The 24,943-nt window shown below is 36.0% G+C and overlaps 1 protein-coding gene across 6 annotated transcripts in view; it reads left to right on the top strand.

Annotated features, from left to right (window-relative positions):
* The window catches only part of LOC109852420 (RNA-binding protein Musashi homolog Rbp6), a 457,600-nt gene extending 439,240 nt beyond the window's left edge, over nt 1–18,360 (top strand). For 4 of the 6 annotated variants that reach the window (XM_020423560.1, XM_020423564.1, XM_020423565.1 and 1 more), the window contains 5 exons: nt 10,461–10,565; nt 11,894–11,959; nt 15,717–15,994; nt 17,294–17,358; nt 17,718–18,360. In XM_020423560.1, coding sequence (XP_020279149.1) covers nt 10,461–10,565; nt 11,894–11,959; nt 15,717–15,994; nt 17,294–17,335 — 491 coding nt within the window. In that variant the 3' untranslated portion in view covers nt 17,336–17,358; nt 17,718–18,360. Of the gene's footprint in view, nt 1–3,431; nt 3,504–10,460; nt 10,566–11,893; nt 11,960–15,716; nt 15,995–17,293; nt 17,359–17,717 lie in introns of all 6 variants that reach the window. The other 2 variants (XM_020423561.1, XM_020423562.1) reach the window with 2 other exon arrangements.
* The last annotated feature ends 6,583 nt before the right edge of the window (nt 18,361–24,943 follow it).

The raw sequence follows: 24,943 nt of genomic DNA, 5'->3' as shown, positions 1-24,943 counted from the left end.
CTCATTATGCGGCCGTATTAAAGTTTTTCGTTTAATTAAAGTAATATTCTATACCGCTCTCTCCTCGCACGCGGAGAATAACTTAAAAGGAGTAAAATGCAATTAAGTTTAATTACGGATATTAAGGATATCTCCCCTGAAAAAGGAAGAAAGAGCGGATTATAATGTGAATTGCAGTGTGACGCGCGGGGCGCTCTCGTGTATCTTCCACAGTTACAAGGTGCATCACGTTTACTCCGTCATACATACCGAAAATTATATAAGATTAATTAATTATAGTACGGATTTATTAACAGTAAGTAGAGAGAGAGAGAGAGAGAAGCGATGTTGTGTGTGCGTTAATTCCTTCGCCTTGCTTTCTCGGTTCCACCCTTCCTACACCCCCCCTTTGCTGGCCCGCATCCCTCTGGCATTATTCCACCCGTACCGCAACGTATCGTATACGTTCGCGAGAGCTGTGATCGAGTTTGGATTCCGTTGTGTGTTCTCGAGTTGTCGTTAATGAAAGTCCTAAGTCGAATCATCCGTGTGGATCGCATGGCGAGAAAATAAAAACGTATGTACGAAAAATATATGTTACAATAAGTCTCGCGCGCATAAAAAAGAGAGAGAGAGAGAGAGAGAGAGAGAAAGGCGACGAGCGAAGTTGTCCGTCCTCGTCCCTGAGACGTTATGGAGAATGCAGATTCACGAAAAGAGCAGCCAGATTTACGCTCGTTCTCGCAAATTGTCTCGCTAGGCACGGCGAATCGCCAAAACGTGCAATTGTTAAAGACTTGCATTTATAATCCAGTTTAGTGAACACGTGTTTAGCAGTGAACGCAGTCGTCTGATCCCGGTTTGTTTTTTTGTAGGATTGTATCAGGTTTATATATAAATTAGCTTTCAAAATAACTTAATATGACACTTTATCACTTTTTCAGTCACGCGAAGACAAAGATCACGAGTTCGTCAAAATAATCGAATACAGTGGCTTCGAGTAACTAAATGACAAATTTAACAAAAACCTTGAAAATTTGATTTCTATATTGTTTGAAATATATTCATGTAATTGCCAAATGTGACGCATCAATTAATTTTAAATTTTGTTTCTCTGTGTGTGCATAACGTTAGATAGTTTAGCGTTTAGCGCCAAACACGCGATATGAATGCAGGTCTAATCGTTTGCGAGACAATTGGGAGTAAGCCAAACCCCAAGAGGAGACTCTTATGTCCTGAGCTTATACATTTGTTAACAACTCACGATGCTTAAATAATATTATTGATACTTTTATGCGCGGCTATAGTTCGTTCGCGTTAACGCGTCCACGTCCAATTCAAAAATGTGTGTACATATATTTGTTCGTGTGTATTTTAAAAAATCTTACAAACACAATAACTTTACTCGGCGAGTATCGAGCGCTTTTACACAATTAATCTATCGTGGATTTGTTTGCCTAAAAAAAAAAAAAAAAAACGGCGAAGTTATCGTTACCGAACTATAGTCCGATTGTTGCTATTCGTAAGATTGTTGTTAAATCACTATGATCGCGCGTGGATAAAAATAAATACTTTGCCCGATCCCGAGAATGACTCTCATGGCGCCATTTGCGCTCACGGAGTAAGTAATAATTTAACGATACCGAGGCGCGTGCCCACGCAAGATTACTTGATGAACGTTGCTATAAATATAATAAAAATTGAAAAACCAATTGGAGAACGCGTTCGAAATACGAGAGGAAAATATATATACCGTCCAAGATAATATGTATAAATGTTTGTGAGAGCAATATGGCGCAACTTTGACGCCGATTAAATCGCGGGTTATGCTTGGGATTGAAGAAAAAACGAAACATCAATTAGGGGTTAGGAAATGGGAGAAGTTCAATAAATATTTATTTCTCGATTTGTGGCGTAAACTTTTCATAACGTTTATTAACTCTTAAATATCACAGTAACGTTTCATGTTGTTGTTTTTTCGTTTTTTTTTATCGCGTTTTGTTTATTAGTAAAAAAAAATATACGACCGGAATTTTTTCATATTTGTCAACTTAAAGGCATACTTGCAAAAAATAGTATACGTCACATTTGGATATATAAAACACACAAACTAGGTTATGCACAGAATAAACTAGAAATATACATACAACATATTCTATCTCTCTGCTCTGGTACTTACGAATTCATAGAAAAACATTTTTACTTAATTTATTTGTGCATTGTCACGCACACCGCTTCCAGATACGTTAGAGATATATTTTTTTGTTCTATTTTATAACGGATATATTTATCAAATGTGAACGGATAAAATTTTTTATTTAAGTTAAAAAAAAAGAAACAAAATCTTCGTAAATAAGATTTTTTTACGAAGTTGCTCAAAAAACTCTCTTCAAGTTTTCTTGCACGCAAAAATCTCGTCTCGTACGACAATCTCCGATTTTTCTTAAATGCATAAGAATTCTGAACAGTATAGAATCATGCTTCCGACGATGCTCCTTTCTTCGGCTTGCGCTTGTGAAAGAAAAAACGCGCCTTATGAATAACACATCCGTGAAAGTAATTAATTAACAGGCGATCGATGAGGGCTCGGACGATTTATTAGACTATCAACGGTGAGATGAGAGTAACTAAGGTGACGAAGAGAGAAACTTGCAGCCGCAAGAGAGAGAAAATTTTGTAAACGTCTCGCGGGGTAATATACTCGGAGAGGCATAACGTAAATAAATAATAATTTAACGCCCGTCAGAGATCGCTCTGGAACTGACCGACAGTGTGAGTTCACTCACGCGTACATATTAAACGTCGCCATGTAACGATTCTCTGAAGCTTTATTATTATAACGAACTAAGAATTATAAACAATAAATGTCTGTAACAAATAAAAAGAGCACGCAATCAACGATAAAAAAAATATATATAATAACAGGAGAAATTTTCTCGATACTTCACGTGCTAGAAGAAGGGAAGAAACAAAACGAACCCTTTCTCTTATTGAAGGAATGAGAGGGAGAGAGAGAGAGATAGAGAGAGAGAGAGAAAATATTTCGACGACCTTTCTTGTAGCACAACGTTTAATGATGTAAAACATGTTTTTTTACTTTGAATCTTTGCTATGAGCTAGGTGTCACTTCACACGATCAGTACAGTGTAACTTGCAACAAGTAACCAATTGGTCAAGTAGTGTCACAAGTGTATCTTCGTTACACAGATTTGACAATCAAGTATTATTTGTGTGTATATATACACTATATACAAATTTAAGTCACACAAAGGCACAAACACACATACACACACACATACAAACACACACACTGGATTCTCTTCTTAACACGATATGTTATCACGTGTTTTGTCTGAAGTAATTTGAGAAGCTAAGAGTTAATTTATAGAAAATGACGAGATATTTCGAATATAAGAAGAAACCTAAGATCGGTGATGTCTCTTGTTGGGTAGGAGCGGTCGTGTACCGCGCAGTGGGGCCAAGGGTAGGCCGAGTGTCCGTGAGCCCCAGTGGGGGTTGCACCGGTAAGCTTCAACCACAAAGTGCCAAGTTGTTCCACCAAGTTCTCGTGTTCTCGCTCGTGTTGACGGTAACCGTAATCCGTAGTACGTAGTATCCCCGATTCCACATACACGCACTCATGTAATGCACAAGTATATACATAATACATACTCTTAAAACGAACACCGATCAGGATTGCTGTACACATCGAACTTTTTTGCGCGGAAAACCCGGTGTTATACGACACAACTGTTAAATTTCTATTTATGCGGAAAATATTTGAAAATATTTTAATTTTTCTGAATTATATTCGCGACACACATTTTTTTATTTATTTTTTTTTTTTTTTTTAATTCTAGTTTTTCGTAACTCTGATGTAGTCTCCATGATATTTTATACTTCTTGTTGCAAACACATACACATTAATATTTTTTTTGTGTTTTTATACTTACGTTTGACACACATTACTTGATTTTGATTGAATATACGAAATCTGTTTATCACTGTTGCTATCTAGATACATTAGGCACCCATAGTTCAAGTATTGTCAATCGATAGTATTTATTATTGGATTAGATGAACTTTTCGTATACAGATATATGTATATATGCACACATATACATATGTGTGTATGTGTGTGTATATGTGTATCTTTATGGAATGTGCTTAGGAAACAGAGAATATCGTATGTTAGTTGTGCATCCGTTGTTCGTTGTGCGCGATCTGTATTTGTCTCGTCTATCTTATACCACCGCATATACGATTTTAAAAAATCGATTGTGGGACAAACGGATTCTCTCGTGTTCCACGGTAAAAATAGAATATATGTTATTAAAGTGTCCGCATTGTCCTACTTCCTTTACGTCAATTTGACGCGATTTATTTCATAAAAACTCAACGTTCTGATCATTTCTCCTGTTACACGATTTTTGTACACTCTCGCTAAATTCGGTAAATTCTCTAATTAGTGTAGAGAGAATTTACAACAATTAACGATCTCTTATTATTAGATATTTGTCATCGTAGATTATTCGATTTTATTTTTCGTCACGCCTCTATCGTGTCGGAATAAATACGCAAGAGTTTATACATGTCGCTCGTAGAGAGAGCGCGCGTGCGAAATATAATTTTTATAAACATTTTTTTCGCTCCTTCTCTTCTCGTTCTATGTTTAAAACAACCCCGTTGATTATAGGAACACAAAAAAAGCGCTAGCGCGAAGACAGCTAAAAAAAACTATTTCCCGGTAAAAATATAAATTCAGTTTTACGTCGCACACACATCGCCCGGTTACAAAGTGGTAGACTATTATGTGCTGTGTGAAAAACAATCTTCGATAAAAAAATTTTTCATGGTATATATCTATGCGTCTGGGTCATAAATATGTATCGAAGCTATTTTCTGAAATATGTGTCAAGTTATTCAGTGGAATATTGATAGAATTATTCGATACATGTAGAATAATACCGCGCTATTCAGCGAATATATTTCCCGGAGCATCCTGTACATATATAAAATAATCTGTCTGTATAAACAAGCGGCAGATCGCAGATTCTGCTATTCGAAAACAACCATCAAAATCGGCGTACAAACAGTAGAATCGTTTTATTAGAGTAGTAAGGATGCTCGAGTCAAATTCAAAACGTTTTAAGATTGTGTTTCGGAAAACATACCGTTACAAATGTTTCTCGCGTATTCACCGCATGAATACTTACGTATCTCTCTCTCTGATTGGTTAGGAATTTCTGTATCTCTCTCTATATACATATATATATATATGTGTATATATGTGTGTATATATATTGTGTATATATATATATATATATATATATATACATATGTCATACGAGTCGTTTCTCTCTCCATAGTATCTAGAATAGCCTACAAGTAATCGTAACGAGAGCCGTACTTGGTTCTTATATATACATATACATATACGTATACGTTTAAATCCCGTATTTCGTACTGATGTTGGATGACTGCCTAGCTCATAGTATATTAGTTTATATATCCAGAACTCTTCCACATCTCTCTCTCGTTTTATATATCTGTATGAGTGCTCGAGCCTAACATTAGTTTTCACTAGAACTTAGCCTGATGTCTCCGTAGGTTTGAAAAAAAAAAGACCGTATCATACGAGAGATTGTATGTGTGTGCGTGCGTGTGTGTTTGATAAATACGTCGCATGAAAAGAGAGGAGAACCGTGTGTTAGAGAGATCTTTTCTCTTTCTCGTTATAATGATGTTTCGCGAAAATAATTCAAAGTTTCCGTTGTACAAAAATCAAATCACATTAGCCGGTCACGGAGAAACATTGGAGAATCTTCTTTACTTTCATAGAGCTTGCTTAGGGCTATCGATAGTTGATATTTTAGGCTCGCGTTCTCAGTGTGAGTAGTTATTATTCTTTTGTCAAAGTTGATCTTTAGACGAGCGTAATTCACGAATATTTAAATTAGCGCAGAATCGGATTGTTGCATTACAATTATTACGATCGTACAAAGAGTGAGAAAACAATTTTTTTACTAGTCGGAAAAACTAAACAAACTTATTATTGATGTTCTTGAGCATCTCTGTACTTACGAATACGAGTACAGTAATTGCTCTTTGTAACTAATGAGCTTTGTAAACTAATTTGCGCGCCGGTCGAAGTGACGCTTGCATGTATCAAGACTGTGGTTGTGTAGTTCAAGTGAAAACTGAAATCAGCCTCGTGAAAGCACTCTTGATCTTCCCCGCGCGACTCATAGCCCGTCGAAAGTGCCGAAAGACGCACTGAAAGACCGCTTACCTTTGCTCTCACAAGTATTTTCAAATTTCAGACGAATATTACATATGATTTTTAGTTTGTAAATGTTTCAATTCTTCTTTACACTTCGATATGTGTCATTATTATTTTCGTACATTCTTCTGTCAGTCTTTTTCTGATATTGTGGCATACGGTTTTGCTCGTCACGGCTATGAGTCACTTTTTCCGTTAAAAAAAAAAAAAAAAAAAAAAAAAAAAAAAAAAAAAAAAAAAAACGAATTTCGAGTTGAATATATTACAAAAAAGAAAGGAAGGGAGGCATCTCCGGGGACAGAACCGTTGCCGAGATGACGAAGACTTCGTTGAAGATGCAGTCACCTAGGGGCGAGTAATCTACCATCTACCTACATCTACTATCTTTTTAGAAAAAGCCGTTTATGAAGTGACCTTAATTATTACTGTTCATAGTAAAACCGTCTAGTTTAAACCACAACGGGTCGATTGTTCTTGCGTTTTGATACAATGAAAGAGAACGCGCAAAGAGAACTGTGTTGAAATAAAAAAAAAAAAAAAAAAAAAAAAAACTGTTGCGTCGAACAGATAACAGATCAGCGAAACAAATATACGCAAATCTTCCCGCGGTGGTGTGCAACAGTGTAGATAATTTAGATAAAGCGAGTTATATAAATAATTATACATAGTCTTCAGATTAAAAGTAGTACAAAGAAAGTCGTTGTAAATTACTTCGTATAATTAATAATGTATTGATAGTAAATAACTTAGTTGACGCTACGATTGCCTACTTGCTGTTTTGATGCTGAAAAATTATTTTTATATTTTTATATTGTCATTTGTAAGAATTTTTTGATATCAATCCACAAATTGTTAAATAGAGCGCAAATTGGCAATCTTGGCTGATATTTAGATCATAGTACAAGTCCGAATTGACATAGTGTATCTCAAGCGAAAGTAAGAAGTATTTTATCGTATATAAAAAGTTTTAGAGTGTTATCTACGTTCGTTAAATATATTATATTTACATATATAGAGATAAAAAGTAGTTCATTTGAAGAAGAGAGCCGTTAGAAGCAGTAAGGCGATCTGTCACGACATCTCGTCTACGGCTTCTACATAGAGTTTATAGAACGGTAGATTTAGACAAAACGTAGATAGAATGAGTGTGGTATATATCTTCTTTGTGTGTGTCCATATGTTACTTGACTACTTGCTACACATGTATAAATGTTTATATATAATATTTATATGTTTGCTATATAAAACATATAAATATTATAGACATTTTACATCTTCATATTATATATACACATATATAATATATAATATATATTACGCACACACACATATATATATATATATGTATATATATATATATATATTATATATCTATATATACATCCTTATATTTTCCTGATACATTAACTTATACAAATTATCTTGCGTATTATTCGCGAAGGTAGTTTTTTTTCGTGCTAGAGCCGGCCGTAAAATTGTACAACCCGAACAGTATTATTTCTTGCCATTTATTTGACCGCTAGCATTAGAACGCTAATTAGAATTAGCAGCGTGATATATACTAACGAGTTTGTAGCTTAGAAACTTTGACCTTGTCACACCACACGATGATATGTATATTATAATATTTTTATACACATATTTATAATATATGTATAAACTACAATATTATTGTTGTCGGCACATAATCACTGAGTTCTACTGAGTATGTGTAGCTTAGAGTGTGGGAAAGGATTCTGCCGCTCGAAAAATGATACACCTATGTTGATTTGTGTGTTTAACGATTTTAACTTATTGTTTAAAAAAAAAAAAAAGAACAATTCTTCCGCGTTGCCGAGCATGGATGCGCCCGAATTAATAATTAACACATTTAATAGTTAGTCAGCTCTTCTACAACTTTTACGACACTGAATAATAATTTAAACTCGACCGAATGTGTTGCTTCGTCATAAACGTCTGTGTGCACTTCGCTATTTCTCGTAATTGTGCAAAATTACACATTGCTTTTCGCATTTTTTGACCGTGCACTTAAAGTAACATACATAGCTTTTTCACACGACTCTTGGGTGCAGTTTCTCTCGCTAGAATTTTTCAAACACAGGCGATCTGTGTCGAAACATCTGCGAAATCTCTTTCGATTCAGATTTTTATTTCGGCGCAGATCCGATTAGCAAACGAAATTATATCTCATGATAAATATATATAGAGATATATGTGTTCGGTTCTTCATCGATATTCGTAATCGTTAGTTGATACTTCGCTTTCTTCTTTTGCGCGTGTAATCAACTCCAAGTTAAGCAATCAATTTTGTGTAAACTGATTTTAGTAAGACTTATAGCGTTCTTTGGTTTTGCATTACTCGGATTCCACCCCGAGTAGACTTAACGGTGCAAAGTCCTTATCTAAAGTCTCGATCGCGTTTACGTCAGCTGGAAATACACTCGAAATAGATGAACTCTTGGCCCAGATCCCTACGTGTCGGTCGTTTCGATGGATGGCCAAACCCATGCAATAAAGTATCTCTCCCTCTCCAGCTCCTCTTTCTCTTTCTCTTTTTCCACCCTCTCTCTCTTCCTCTTTGTTTTCGCTAACACACACACACTTACACGTGTTTCTCTAATATTTGTGATGTAGAATATTAGTTTTAATCTAACGTTTATTAAGTTATTATATTGTGGGTATGTATATATATATCTAATATATAATTACATACGTAATGATTATATACTCTTTGTTGTATGAGCGGAGTTATTTTTAGCCGAGTCGAGAGATACGATCTCGAGAGTTATCGATGCAAAACCGTTGATTGTCGCAAAATCCGGAAGCCGCGCCCGTTTCGACAACCGGACGTAGATGCACGGGTTCTCTTTCTTTACACGAAATTTCCGATAAACATCACTGGCAAGAATTTCCGTTTCATTCGTCAACCTATACAAAGCTGTACACGCGACATATACACACGTACACACACTTTCAAAATATATTTTCCCTCTTTGTTATACACACATATCTGGTTTTGTATCTATGGTATTTGCTTAATTAAAAGCGCGCACAACACGCGCTGATTACTGAGAATATTTTAATGTTCTCAAAACGGCGAATTATTGTAATCGTAAGACGCGACTTTTTCTATTCAAGTTTTCCTATCTTTCGTCGAACATGATTCATTCATGTTGCCGACCATCGAAAAGATACGGACGCACGTAAATCGTCAGGCTACGGACAGATCTATAGAGTGTTCCCCCTCTAACTATGGCAGCTCGGAACTTCCGGTCGGAGCATGTCGATAGAAACAAGCCACACCATTAAGCGCCGTGATACCCCATACAAATCACGTCGATCCACGATTTATGGTCCATTCACCCTCTCTCGCAATCGCGTTATCAGCGCCGATAGTCGTGCGCCCGAAACGAGGCCTCTCCATGAAAATACACGTTGCTGCGCTGTATATAGAAAGGCCATTATCTCTTCTTTCATATTAACGACATATCGAAGACACGGTTTGATCCGTTCTCGCCGTTATTCCCGACACATTTGATTTTTTCCATCACATCGACTACGTGTATCTCATAAATAGAAAATCCGCACGCGCTTATATCCATAATTGTTTTATGTACGCAGATTATTCTCACTAAATGCTTTTTATTTAATCGCGTGTTGTTAATCTGATTGGTTTACTATCTACGGCTTTGTGGGATCGAAAACTCTTTCTTAAGATACTTCATACATTAGTGATTGCTCTCTTGGGAGAACTACTACTATGTCACGCTGGGAAATGAATTTGTAGCATTTCACGTCATAATCATCGCTTGTTACAAATATGAGCTGAACAAACAAGTTTTAACACGCTTTTGTTCCTGATTATTTCCTCATTGCGTTCTGTCCTACATTCCACTTTTCGTGCCACGAAACATTCGCCAAATGAATATTTATTTTCAATAAATAAATAGTTTTTCTTGCCTATAAGATGATTTTAAATTTTATTTGATTAATACATATTTACTTGATATTTATTTAATTAATATATATATATTTGCTTTTTTGGAGTGTCTGAGTTATATAATTCACGCAAATCCCAGCCAAGTACTATATTTTGTCTCGGTAACAGTTTGCGATTTGCAGATCGTTCTCCCCGCCCTCCATTTTATTTTTGTTTCTCATCATTCTCAGCTTTCTTCTTGTTCTTTATTAATATCAGGAATGCCGGCGGTGTACTACCACGGAACCGGAAGCGAGAACGCAGGCCGTACGTATACGGAGACGCCGATACAACATGTCCAACGCAATGCACTCCGGAAGAAATGTATGAAGTCGACATTCACTTTACTCGAAATACGCACCGAAACACCTCCTCCTGTTTTTCTCTCGTCTGCCTTTTTACACACACACACACACACACACACACATGCACTCGCACACATTTCGCCAATTCTCTTCCATCATTGATCTCTGTCTCTCTCTCTCTCTCTCTCTCTTCTTCTTCTCTCTGTTTCTTTCTCTCTTCCTTTTTCTCTCTTTCTCCTCTTCTATCTGGAAATCTTCTATGCGCGATTTCTTTCGCAAAGTGCGACCATTTTCTTCACTCGTTCCGCTTCGTTTTTCGCGTTTTTTGTACAATTCTTTCTTTGCGTGCGAAAAAAATCTTGTTTCTTAAAATTTCTCTCGACTATTCTCGATAGTAATTGTTATTATTTCTATCGCGATGTCGGTTGACTCTCTATTTATTCGCTTCGCGTAACACTCGAACAACTGTCAAATATTTTTGACAGTTCGAGTGAGATACGTACGGATAAAATTAATAACGCGCGCGCGCATGTGTATCTCTCCAATATTAATACTAAAGTACATTTCGATGCAGGGAGTTCTACTCAAGGGAATTTTGCGCCGTGGTGTGTCTCGATAGAGAGAGACGCAAGATCGATACATCGTAGGTAGGTTCCATTATTGCCACATTCAGTCGATGTGCATCCGAATCGAAACCGTAGTCTTGGCGATAAACACTATCGTGGTTTCGAGCATCCTCGCTCAATAGAGTAAGCTGATACCGTCGATACGAGAGAAAGCTTTCTAAGTGCCCGGAGAAAACACCTGTCACATTTTTTTTTCGGCAACGACCGAGCGCTTCTGTTATTTCCAACGTGTGTTTTTCTCCACACACACGTTCCCTCCCGACTTCATCCACACATTGATCGTAATTTCGTTCCGAAAGAAACAACTGTCGTCAGAGTTTTTCGAACGTTCGAGAGCCACTTTCCACACGTTGAGCGTCGACGACGAAGTAACAAGGTGCGCGAATATATTCGAGGATTCTCGGACGTTCTCCTCGGACGTCCTCCTCGGACGTCCTTAGGCGAAACCCGAAGACTAGAGTGACGAAGCAACACACATTCGCGAGAAATCTGTTGTGTACTGTTCTTCATCTGTTTTCCTTTCAGTCATCCATTTGGCGCGCCATTATTTCTCTCAGTGTTCTATTCTTTTTTTTGTTTTTATTTGTTTGTTTTTTTTTTTTTGTTTTTAATATATTAGTTTTCAGACTATTGCCGAGTGATAGTCGAAAAATACATATAGCGAGAGCATATGTGCGCGTTGCAAGTATAGCGCAGTTGTGACCGAAGTTTTATGTTTCAGTGGATCTAACCAATGGCCAGCTCACCCCAAACAACAACACGCCCTTACTTACACAAGCACTTTCTGGTACGTCTTAAAACTCTTTCTTCTTCTTCTTCTTCTTCTTCTTTTTCTTCTTTTTCTCGGCTGTGAATGTAATGCGCTTTCTCGATTCGCTTTTCATCTCGCGCGCATCGATCGATTATCCGTCCGCAAATGCTAATGATCCATTACAGGAATGGCCTTTATGTTAACTAACCATGCAAAATTATGCATCTAAGCAAGATTGTGTATCTATAAAACATGCAATAACTCGCAATATTCGCATTTACTTGAACGAAATGTTACGATAAGATGTTGAACGCGATAGTTTTGCGTCGAAATCGCGCGCGCATAAACATCGTTTCTGCGAGATTATTGTAATACTGTTTAAGCATTTAGTGAACAAGATTTTAGACAAATTGTTTCTTAATAATTTCAATTGTATTGTTTGATAATCGGCGGAAGAGAGTTTGGTTCTCTCTTGATGTTTGTAATTTCAGGAAAGACACTTTGTCTGTTCGCGAAAAGCATGAGTATTTTGTTGAGCATGATTGCATGATTGTTTTACGCAAAATCATCCTGTCACGTCAAATCATCCTGTGTCGTCAAAACTATTGCGAATCTCGATTTATCAACTAGGGAAAACTTTGCGAGAAGTCACGACATTTGCGCGAGACGTGAATAAAATGAGGGAGATTTTGTTTTTAGTTTTTTCTTCCACGTGTATAATTTTCCTCTGTTTTTTGAAAAATATAATTTGTTTGAAAATTCGTTTGAAAATCCGTTTTCCATGTTATACAAACTAGAACATTCTTTTACACACAAACATTTAGCTACTCTCTCTTTTTTTCACATCGATACTTCATTACAATGCTTGATCCCTTGATTTTCGCGCGATCGCTTTCCGCCGAAAGACTCTCGCAAAGGAAGGAAGAAGAGAAGCCGGAGAGACTTTGGTGTTCCTTAAAAGAAGTGTCGCACATGCGAGGGCGCCGAGATGCCGGCAGCAAAATACGCTTCCGCTCTTTTATTTTTCTTTTCTTTTTTTTTTTTTCTCCTCCTCGTGTTCTCTCTCCCCCATCTAGAATCTGCCCGATCTACCCGCCGTCGCGCCGTCGTGCCGTCCGCAATCTCCTCTCAAATAAATCAAACTTTTGAATCGCGCTCGTTCGTCCCCTGTGCCTCCTCCACCTCCTCCTCCTTCTTCTTCTTCTCCTCTTCCTCCCCCCGTCGTAGCACAAACTTTGTAACCGGCCGCCATTGTCAAGAGTTTAAAAGCTGAATGGGTTTTCAGATTGTACGCCAGGGCGCTTTTGGTGTGTTTCCCGTAGCCTCTCCCCCCTTCTGCTCCTCTCTTTTCTTCGTTCCCGTCGCGAGAGAGTTTCAAATTCTTCGCGTACCGCGACCCTCTTTTCCTTCCACCAACTTCTTTCTCTCCTCTTATTCGCCTATTCTTTCGTTGCCTTTTTCTCTCTTCTCTTTGTCCCCCGTTAATCCAAAAGTACATATCGTATGACATTTTATGCGATTCTCCTCCGCATGAACACAACGCAAGCGCGCGCGACACGCGAAATCGTTCACAAGTCAGATACATTAATCTCTACTCTGCTTCTTATTGGCTATCTCCGTCGGACTTCTTATAAGTGCTAAAAGTTCGAGAATGCGGACGACGACGACGCCGGGACACTATTTCCCCGTGTGCAATACCAGTTTCGAGAGTAATACGGAGTAGTTTCGCTATCATTTCGTTCCCTCTTACTTTGTACACGAGGTATACGAATGGCAGTTGTTGGCGGGGTTAAGAGAGAGAAATGTTTGAAAATAGCTTTTTATCGTTAGAGTTAGTTTTAGATAGGAAAAAGTTTATTTAGATAGGGAAAGAGAAGCATGGGATAAAAAACACACACTTTTTAGAAGTGTCAAAAACTTTAGACGGCGCTATAAATTAAAAATTTATGTTTATTTACGTATTTAGAGAGAGAGAGAGAGAGAGAGAGAGAGAGGAATCTAGCTTTGAGTTTGAGCTTGAAATTAGTTTTCGCAGCTATTATTCTCCCGTCAACAGTCGGATTTGGTGCAAGAGAGTTAATGAATTCAATTTATGAAATTTTTCCGGGAAGGTGTAGAAAATTAAGAGTCTCTCTTAAAATTCATTTTTTACGGTGCTGTAATCTATGCAAAAAGTAAAGCGGATCACATCGGTCGGATGTGTTATTTACTAAAAGTGTCGCAAAAGAAAACACACGTAGTTGTCTACAAACAAATATCACAATTGTCAAAAAATACGAAGGCGAACTTTTATTAGACTCGATTCTGTTCACTGTTGCACCAAATTCTACATAATTGTTCGCATTTTCATAATTTCTCGCCGCTTCTTTTTTGTATTCTCACGGGTATCTTTAATGAGAGCCAAACGTGTGTGAAATGGGGTAAGTTTTATTAGTTTTGTCGCTTGACTTCTCTTTAATAATCAAATCAGTCGTGTGAAAAATTTGTTCCGTTTGACTTTCCTAATTAACGGCACGAAGAAAGATTCCAATCGATCTTTGTGCGTAACAGAAGCGTGAAAACAGTAATCGTAGTCGAAAGCCTGTTGTATCTCATAACTCTTCAAATCGATCGCCATCAGTGCCTCGTGCGATTGCGTTGCTTGTCCCGGCGACGTGTTGTACAATGTCATATACATATACATATATATATATATATATATGTATGTATATATATATTGTATTTATATGTGCAAGGCGCTTTATTTTCATTATCTCTATAATCATATAAATACATGTATATATAATATGTATACGTATATATACGTAAAAGCTGCCTTGCGATACGCTTTATATATGAGTGTCTTTTCTTTTCTTTATTCTTTTCTGTTTTTCTTCAAGAAAATGCATTGCGAGACACAATTTGTTGAAACAGACTCTATTATCCTTCTCCTTGTATTTAATGTGTGTATCGTATATATATATACGTCGATGTAATGACATTTATATAGTCGATCAAACGACGCGCGAGGCGTACATACACACTCACACACATACACACAATTCTCAAAGTAAAACGTAGACCAAAGATCTTAATTTATATTTGTGCACGAATATGTGCGTGAGCTCGTTACAACAAATGTCGCATCACGAGTTACAGAATAATCTTATCTTTAATGAGATTTAGACCGTTAAAGCGTATCGTTATACGTCTGAAATGAGTTTGATATTAATGAGCGGAAAGAAGCGAAAAAGTTAAAACGGGGCAAACACACCAACGGAGCAACCACCGCGCTTTAAGGTATTTGCATGAAAGATTCCTAAACGGGATAAGGCATGCAACGCTCGTATCTCGCTATCACGGGCAAAACAAAACAATCAGAATATACTCCACACACAACAATTGTCGTTCACTTTATGAAATACTGTGCGCTGTGTAATTATGATTTGAACGTGTTCAGTGTTGCTTAATGTCATTTCACGATCAGGTTAAAAGTGACATCTCTCTTTGAAAATCTTCATTTGAGTCCGCAATTATTATGGTTCAGATAAAGATGATTCTAATAAAGAAAAAGGACGTATAATTTTCTATTATTTAAGTAAATAATATCAAAGAATTTATGTTAAAATAAAATCTAACGTCTGTGTTACGATCATCTAATGATTTATCAAAACCTTATCTCTCTGAGCCATGATAATTGAGAGATTTAGTAAATTCTTGGTAGAGATTTGACTTAGTAAATTGTCATAATCGCGAAGACAACACATACACGCCGGGTTAAAGAGGGTGAAGAATTGACGCGGGTTCGTTGCAGTGATGAACAACTACCAGGCGGCCGCAGCGCAGGCCGGGTTCCCGCCGGCGTCGCCGCACGCGGCCGGCGGTCACGGTGGGCCGCAGGGTCGATCTTTCCCGGCGGCCAATTCACCGGGCCCGATTGACATGTACAGCTCGAGCGCCGCCGCCGCAGCAGCAGCCGCAGCCGCGGATTCCGCAGTCGCAAGCTACGTCCAGGCCGCAGCTAGCCCGCAGCCCCCCACGACCGCGTTCCCCGCGATCGCCGTATCCCGTGCCCCGCTCAACTACAGTCCCGTAAGTCCACTTAATTCTCCCCCTTTGTCACCGGATCGGGCCCCTCCTCAGACTAAATGGAACGAAAGGACTGAGAGCGTCTACGATTCCTTAATCGGAAAACTTCGCCGGATTTTTTATTCGTCAATTTATATTCCGTCGTGTTTTTTTTTTTTCAATATAGGTTGTAACTTTCTTATGATGTCGAAAAAGAAGTCAATTGTTTTTCATGTCTTTTATGAATGGAGGACATTCATCAATTTGAAATAGACCGAGTTATATAATTAGCATTTGAATAAGGTCGAGAAAGAAATCGCGAAGAAAATCGAGAAAGAGATTCGGGAAGAGAAACATAAAAATTGATTAAAAACAGAAGCTTAATAGAATTTAGCTTTTATATCGCGTTTAAAATATGACGAATACCGACGAATAATCCGTTGAACCAGTTTTGCTGAATGTACATAAGCATCAATGTTTCTGTAACGAATATTCATCGACGCAACTTATTTGAACGAAGTAAAAGCAAAATGGATTTGAACGGGATTTAATATACACATTTACAGTTTTATGTTTTTTGAAGACGTCGTATTGCACGTAAAATTTTTACTAAGTATAATAAAATTATTTAACCGTTAATCGGGCTCTTTATCCTTTCGTTCCAACACTGCAATTTCACCAGCTTTATGCATTGATAATGAGCAAATCTGTGTGGGTATGATACACACATACCCCCTTTGCTAATCAATTATATTTGATGCAATCGGTTATCAATTTTACAAGTAAAATTGCTTTTATGTACTTATATATTATTACTGTACGCTTTATACAGTCTGATTCTATATTTTATAAGTATGTCTCTGGTTCGTCAGGTATAGTATAATCAACTATTATACACATTGATTTATATATCAAGAAAAGATACATCAAATATTCAATATGTCGCTTATATGTTGCATTTTTTTTAAATTTTTTATGGAATTTGTCATTCTTTTTCTGCTAAATATTTTTTAAATTCACGTTTAGTACAAGACTTTTTTTCTGTAACTATAAATCAATAAGTCCTTTGCAATTCTCACTTAATAATTGATAACTTTACATTATAAAATTTTGATACGAATAGTATTCAAAAATAAATAAATAAATAAATAACCCACAGCCTCAAAAGGTCAAGTACCGCAATTGCACGTTGCAATCTTAAATATGCAGGCAAACTTAAAAGATTTATCTTTTTGCGCTCACACATACTTTTCGTACAACAATAATTGTTACTACTTTCTCATAAAAGTTTTGAGACGAGACCGCGATCTTATTTTGTTCCAGGGTCCCTTAATACCAGCGGCGTTCACTAATGGCTACCATTGAGCCTTGTTAAGACCTAATAACAGGTATGTGTGTGTTGTACGTTATTTCTCAAAATCGTATATATTCCGTCAAAAATATAATAAAATAGTAATAAAAGAGTTTATGCAGAACAAGAAATTATATTTATAGCAGCAACAGAAGTATATTTGTCCTCGATTTGTTTGCGAAGTACGTAATGTTTAACTATTAACGGTCGCGCAATTTCAAACGTACATCAAAAATACAATATATTTGTGTCTGTTTAAATTTACCTTCTCATACTTTATTATCGATCGTGTGTAAATTAATAATTACGAACCAGATTTTCAGGTAACACTTTGTTAGGTAGCGAGGAACAAACATCTAACTTATTTATTTAAACTTTTAATCTTGTTTTTGCTAGGATGGACGAGACGGCAGAACGCAGCACGGTCGCTTGATATAATGAACGATTTGAGGCAGCTAAACGCAACGGATGATGATCTCTGGATGAAATAGGAAGAAGTACCACAAGCACGTCCTCCGCGCCCAAATAAATAATCACAAGTTGCAATACGCAAAAAATACTATTGAACAAAGATCGACGATCAAGTAAGATCCATTTTTTGATCGACAAAGGTCCAGGTTGTAAAACACAACCGGACGTATTATTATACATGTGAATATATATAACAACGCATTAAGAAAAAAAGAATTTAGAATATTAGTCGAATCCAGGGAAGTGGATGCAACTGTAGATAGAGAAAGGAAAAAAATAAATATTGTTGAAGTTAAAGAAGAAAACTGACGTAACAGGAAAGACGTCCAGAGAAGACCAGAAAGAGAGAAAGAAAGACAGAGAGAAAGAGAGAGAGAGAGAGAGAGAGAGAGAGAGAGAAAGAGAAAGAGAGAGGGGAAAGAGAGACGAGAAGACAGGAAGACAGAGTGTGTTTAAATGGAAATAAGAAGATACACCGTGTGCTGCAACAAGGCTAACACTGTGGTCGAAATTGTCCACAGCTGACGCCAGCCCGTTCTCCGACATTAATAAAAAAAAAAAAAAAGAATATATAATATATATATAATAATAATATAATAAAATAATTTAAATTGATATTATTAATTGCTAAATAATTTAAGCGGTTAAGTCTAGAATATATATATATATAAATAAATAGTATATATATATACATACATACATATACATATATATTATATATATGTGCGTGTGTGTATATATATATAATTGGTAATTATTAGACGATAACATATTGAGAGACCTCTAGTATTTAAGGTATATAAAGAGACGAAAGAAAAAAATACCAACTCTCTTACGAATATTATACCTATTAATTATTACATGATTCTTATGGCAATTTTTTGCAATTATTAACGAACGCCGTGTGCGCAATGCGCGTATCCGCGTGAATATAATTAACAATTACATAATGATAAACATTATGCGCGTTTACACCTGGGAAAATAAACAGATAACTTTGTTTCTGGGCTTTCACGTTTTAAATCGAATGCGCGGGGAAAGGATTGACGAGAATTTTAACAGCGGCCGGAGATGACGGAGAAGAGAGAAAAGGAGAAGAGGGATAAAGGCTGATGAAAAAGTAGAATGGATAAATCAAGTAATCTTTTTTTTTTTTTTTGCTGCCCTTCTCTCCGCACCATCTTCGTGTGTGCGTGCGGATTCAAGCTCCTCTCCCAATGTGCCTTTTCGCTGGCTAAATAGCGGAACGGTGCTTCTCTCCTATCCTGTCGCAATCCTGCTTTCCCGGGTGCGTAACGAAAATAACAAAAAGCAGGAGAAAATATTGTGGCGGCCGAGCGAAAGAGGTTACATACGTAGGCGTGTTACAACATTTGACATCACGTTTTCAACATTATTACTTGGGCGGAAAGACGGGAACGTGCAAACAAACAAAACAAAAAAAAAGTCGCGTCAAATTCCGGATCGACAAAGCAAAGAGACGATAAGACGCGTAACAGAAGAAGAGAACTTTCACAAGGAGAAGTACTAGATATGTATCGTTAGAATCACGGAGTGACTTTACTTTGCCTTTACAAAAATCCGCTATCCTTATCTCAAATTGTTGGTTGCGTTCAATGCACACGTGCGGCAATACGATATAAATTCATATAATTTATGCGTAAGTTACGAAAGAACATGAAGATATCGAAATTCCTTTTGTTACTGTATATTCGTTATAGTTACAACGTTATGGGGTGCAAAGTCGCTCAATGCAAACACCGTTACGATTCGCGGCGCTCTCTCCGTAATTCTAATTGACATCGAACAATTCGCTTCAAAGTTCCGCTCGGAATTTGTGTTTCCGGAAGCGCCGGAAGATGACTGTTATGAGTCTAATCGGCTACTGAATAGCTTTAAAACCGATTATGCGTGCAGTAACCTCCGTTACATACATATGTATACATATATTAACGCGTACACGAATTACCATGTAATTGATTTTAAAGTAATGCCGTAATATATACTTGATCTTATGCGCGATAAAAGAGAAAAAAAAAGAGAGAGATACGACGCAAGAGTTTCTTTTCGGTGACAACAATTGCGGATTCACACGAATTACAACAACACACACGCACACGCGCACATACGAGAAAAGCTACCACATCCTCCCGGCGTCTATAATATCGTCTAAGGCTGGAAATAACACCGACATTCTGAGTTTTTGTCGAATTCTCTTAGCGTATGAAGTCTCAGCGATTCTCGCACGTCGTCCTTCACTAGAGATTTATAGCCCTATTTATAACACACACATACATACACACACACACAGGACAGAGAGAAACAAAGGGAAAAGAAACCTCTAATTAACCAGTGTCGGTGTTAGTCAATGTAGGTGCAAAACTTAAGATTTATACAGAGGGAGATCAAACGATCGGAACGTGTGAGACCGAGGAAAAGAGAGAGCTAGCAAATATTATACATAGTAGAGATATTGCGCGTAATGTTCGTCCGCAATGTACAGAGCATCAATCGGCGATGCGCTTCAAACGCTGACTTAAAAAAACAAAAAAAAACAAAAAAAAACAAACGGTAAAAGAACGAGGAGATATTGAAAGAAAAAGGAAAACTCCTAAAATTATTAAAAGAGAACGCGAGAGACCGGTGAGTGAAAGATAGAGAAAAAGAGCGAGAGAGAGAGAGAGAGTGTGTGTGTACGAGAGAAAAGTGATGAGAGAGTGTGCGTGAGAGCGCGAGAAAACGTTATTCTTTAGTATTAAAAAAAAAAAACGCGCGATCGTTAGTAGCATCGAGATTAGATTTAGAAACTTAAACGGGCTAGCGAGGAAAGACATAAACGTGAGAGTGAATATTATATTTAGGAACTTATGTATATCACAAAAAAAAAAAAACAAAAACAGTGGCTGAACATCGGATGTTACATTCATTCGCGCTTCCAGACTAATATTATTCGAGATATTAAAAGAGGCTTATATATATACATATATATGTATATATATACATACATATACATATACATAGAGCCCGCTCGATGAAGCTGAGAGATAGGCCCCTTTTGAAATCTGAGCTTCAATTGGAGTATGTTATACAATGCGGAAACGAGCGCCACTTGAAATTGTTGTTCCAATGTGTTCTCCCGCGAACGCGCCATTCTCTATATTTGCTCTTCTTTCCCACCCCCACAAATAATAATAACGCGTCACTTACCTTTAAATTGCATAACGTAGTCCAATTGACGAATGAATGAGCAGAAATCGAAGGATTCCAATGAACTACTCGTAATTGGGCTTTAGGTTGACTTTGTTGTGATCTTGTCAATATCGCGCAGAAAAAATGAGAGGAATTTCAATTCTTCGAGACACGCGAGAGCGTAAACATAAGAACAAATTCATTAAACGTTAATTGGTTTTAGTGAATAAGTATTTAATTAAAATATTTAATATTCGCGCACTGAGAAAAAAGTTAAATATTGGCGCTCTGGCTTTTACTCTCACTTTAAATTTTTATCAACTCAAAATACTTTTCTCCAGACTAAAAAAAAATAAAATCCAAGCTATGATGTAAATTTACTAATAAATTTTATAATCGGTTTAATTAGACATTTATTTATTGTCTATCAAAAATTGATACTTGGATCTTGTTTGTGAGATTTTGTATAATACGTTAATTATTATTGCATTTCTGAAAAATAAAAGATAAAGTGTGTATGATGTGTGAGTGTGTGTACGGTGTATATGTATATGACGCAAAAAATTTTGACAAAAACAATTTAGTAAGAGATTCCTCTCTTTTTATCTGACGCCCGCACATCGTCCTTAAATAAATTACGCGCGTAATTTACATGACTGGGACATTCGTGTTTATGTTGATATCGCTAACGTAAAACAGTTCCTTATTGTGCACACATCATTACGATAATTCAATTGACAAGGAAGAGTTTTATCTCCTCTTTATCTATTAATTATAATTATATAAATGACAAATATATATACGCGGCTATATTATACACGTGCTGTTATTATATTATTAATTGTGCATTAAACAGGGTAAACAAAAAAAAAGAGAAAAAGAAATAACTTTTTTTACATTGGGTACATGCGTCACGTTGAACGGCAGCCATTTTGTTTTTTTTTTCGGGTAAAAAAAACGTGCACGCGACAAAGAGAGAAAAGAAAAAAAAAACAAAACTATGCGTGCAAATGAGTCAATTCTTAACAAACGTTAAGCAATACTTCTTTACGACCACAAAGAAATGTACAGCAAACGGAACGACAGAGGGTAAGGCATATTAGATAGAGCCAGTCACAGTATTCTCAAGTTCCTAAATTATACGCACGGTGTATAAACTCAGTTTCATTCAAAAAAACCTAAAAACCCAAAAAAAACAAAAAAACAAAAAAAAAACAATGAGCAGTGCATCGAAACCGAAGGAAGTGAGAAATGAAAGAGAGCGAATTGCGATCGCGTATGTCATCACATTTTGTATATCTCTCATCCCTTTGTGAGTAAAACAAAATGGTAGCTGTCTCGTTATGACCCAGTTGACAAAAGCGTGAAAGAAGCGTGATATTCTCAAACAAATGTTCAAAATAGACATATTACATTAAGATAAAATGAAAAGGAAGCGGATTCGGATCTTAATATTCGGGCAATCGCCTTTTTTGACCTCTTGCGTTGATATCTGAATAGCCAAGCGAGACACGTGAGTCTGTTTTCTGTTTGTACGTAATAGAGACAGAGAATAACGAACTTACACATAAAAATTTAACTTCGTTGAGAACAACGCGTTATACGATAGACTAAAATGAAACGTACGTATGGAATAGATCTGTCACGTCCAATCAAATGCAAGAGAGACATAACTCGAAGTTTTAATCTGCACAGAATCTGATTTTAGAATCACATAATTTTAACGCAAGAGGTTAATTAAAAGCATAAACGCTTTCGTTGAAATACTTATTACCATAAGAATTCTATTACAACAAGCTAAAATTAAAAGATTTTAAATTTATTGGAAATAACGAAAAAACAAAAAGTATCAAAATACAAAAATATATCCGATATATATTATTTTTAATTTACAAAAATAAAATACGTTTTTATTACCGAAACGAAGTACCAGATTTATAAATACAGTATAAAAATAATTAAATCATGAAAAGTATTAGATAGATATTTAAATTGATTGGTTAGTATTCAAAATTATGTGTTGTGATTGTTTGTTATTAATTAATTTATATATTAGTATGAAGTTGTGTATGGAGCACACACCCATATTTATTTTTTAGTGAAGGTTTTCACAAACTCGCAGTCATGAAATACCCTCGTTTTTTCAAAACAAATTCGCGCGTTCTCGTTTTCTCTTTACGTTTTAGCGTTTTTGTTTTCGCTACAAATTAACGATATCGTTTTAGTTTGTTATCACATACCTTGGCACCAAAATGTTTATTTTTTACTTTGCGTATAATTTTGTTAGCCGAAATTGTAGGAATACAATGCAACGGTGTCAGCCGCAGTAATATATATATAGTTTACGTGAACAGTAATAAATAAGAAAAAAACAAGATTACTCGGGTGAATTTCGTATGGAAGTCGTAAAGATTAATTCAAGCACATACACGTACATATAAACAAGGACATAACACCAGCTCAACAGAACATAGAGCGTAAGCGCGAGATTTTTTTGTCATACATAGGCTTAAGAAAAGACGCGCGAGATCGCAGTGAAGAGAGAAAGAAAAAGAAAGAAAGAGAAAGAAGAAATATTTAAAAAATTTTACAAAATCGGAGAGAAAGGAAAAGATGAAAGCAAACTTGTAGAACGTACAAGCGTACAAGTCTTTTCGCGATTGGAAAGCGAGAGCCGAGAGAATTCCGAACCGCTTAAAAACTATTACATTCACTTGATAACAAAGCATCTTAATATTTCGAGCAAGTTGCGAACAAACAACTTTATCTTGTTCATTATTCAGTCATATGTTTACAAGTAACGTTTTTCTTTTTCCGTAAGCACCCAAATTTAAAAGGTGTGAAGAATATAATAAAAAATATCGAAGTGAAATATGACGCGATATCAAAAAAAGAATCAATTATCGTTGACTGATCTTAGTTCAAAAAGTTAACAATATATAGTATAAATTCCAATAATTTAAAAATATATAGTATGAATCCTTCGAGTTTGCTTTAGTTAGAAAATTATTTAGAGGACTTTAGGTTTTTTTCAAATCAATCTAAATAAATATAGATTTTTAATCTATTTTTTTAAGTAGGTGACATATATTTTAAACATTTTAATAAGGCCTAATTGTTATAAATGTAATTCGTCAATATTATTTTTCAAATAAAAGTTTCATACTCGTTCTAGCTTTGCGAACAAGATCAGTGACCTGTATACTGCCACTCAAGATAAAATACTCTGAACGATAAATTTACGGCATTCAAGAGCATATATGAATCAATTGCAGGATTTTACTCGCGAGATAAATCTCTCTCAATTCTTTGGTAAAAAAATTAATTATAGTATTTATATATTTCGATTTCACTTTAACCTTTCTTTAGCTAGAACTTTGTTATAAACAAATAGTAAAATTGAAAATTTTCATACCCGTATTTATTGTGCAATACAGAATATATTTAATAAATATAAAACATTAATATATCAAAATTAAAATGCACTCACTATTGCGTATATCAGCTTTGGAGTATTCGGAGTTCTTCCGGCAACCTTTTCTGTGGAAAAAAAGAGAAAAAAAGAATTATATATATATATTTAAATATATATATAAATATATAACAAATTTATGTATACATATTTATGTATACATATTCGAAAAAATCTACGATCAATTATTAATTAGAAAAAGACGCGATCGTAATATACAAATAAGAGAGACGAAGAGTGAAAGGAATACGAGAAAAAGGAAGAATGAGAGAACGGAAGAAGAAAAAGAGCGAATGTGTGAAAAATGAAGTATGTAAGGAAAATAAAAGAGTAAAAAAGGAAAGAAGAAAAAAAGAGTATGTGTGTGAGTGAGAAAGAGAGAAAGAGAGAGAAAGAAAGAGAAAGAGAGAGAGAGAGAGAGAGAGAGAGAGAAAAGAAAGATGAGTTTGTAAGAAACAAGACAAGCAAAATTATATGTGAGTATAGTCCA

Source organism: Pseudomyrmex gracilis, unplaced genomic scaffold, assembly GCF_002006095.1.
Source record: "Pseudomyrmex gracilis isolate BER0280 unplaced genomic scaffold, ASM200609v1 scaffold_29, whole genome shotgun sequence".
Lineage (NCBI taxonomy): Eukaryota > Metazoa > Arthropoda > Insecta > Hymenoptera > Formicidae > Pseudomyrmex > Pseudomyrmex gracilis.
The sequence above is the reverse complement of the archived record's forward strand: the minus strand, read 5'-3'. Positions and strand labels throughout refer to the sequence as shown.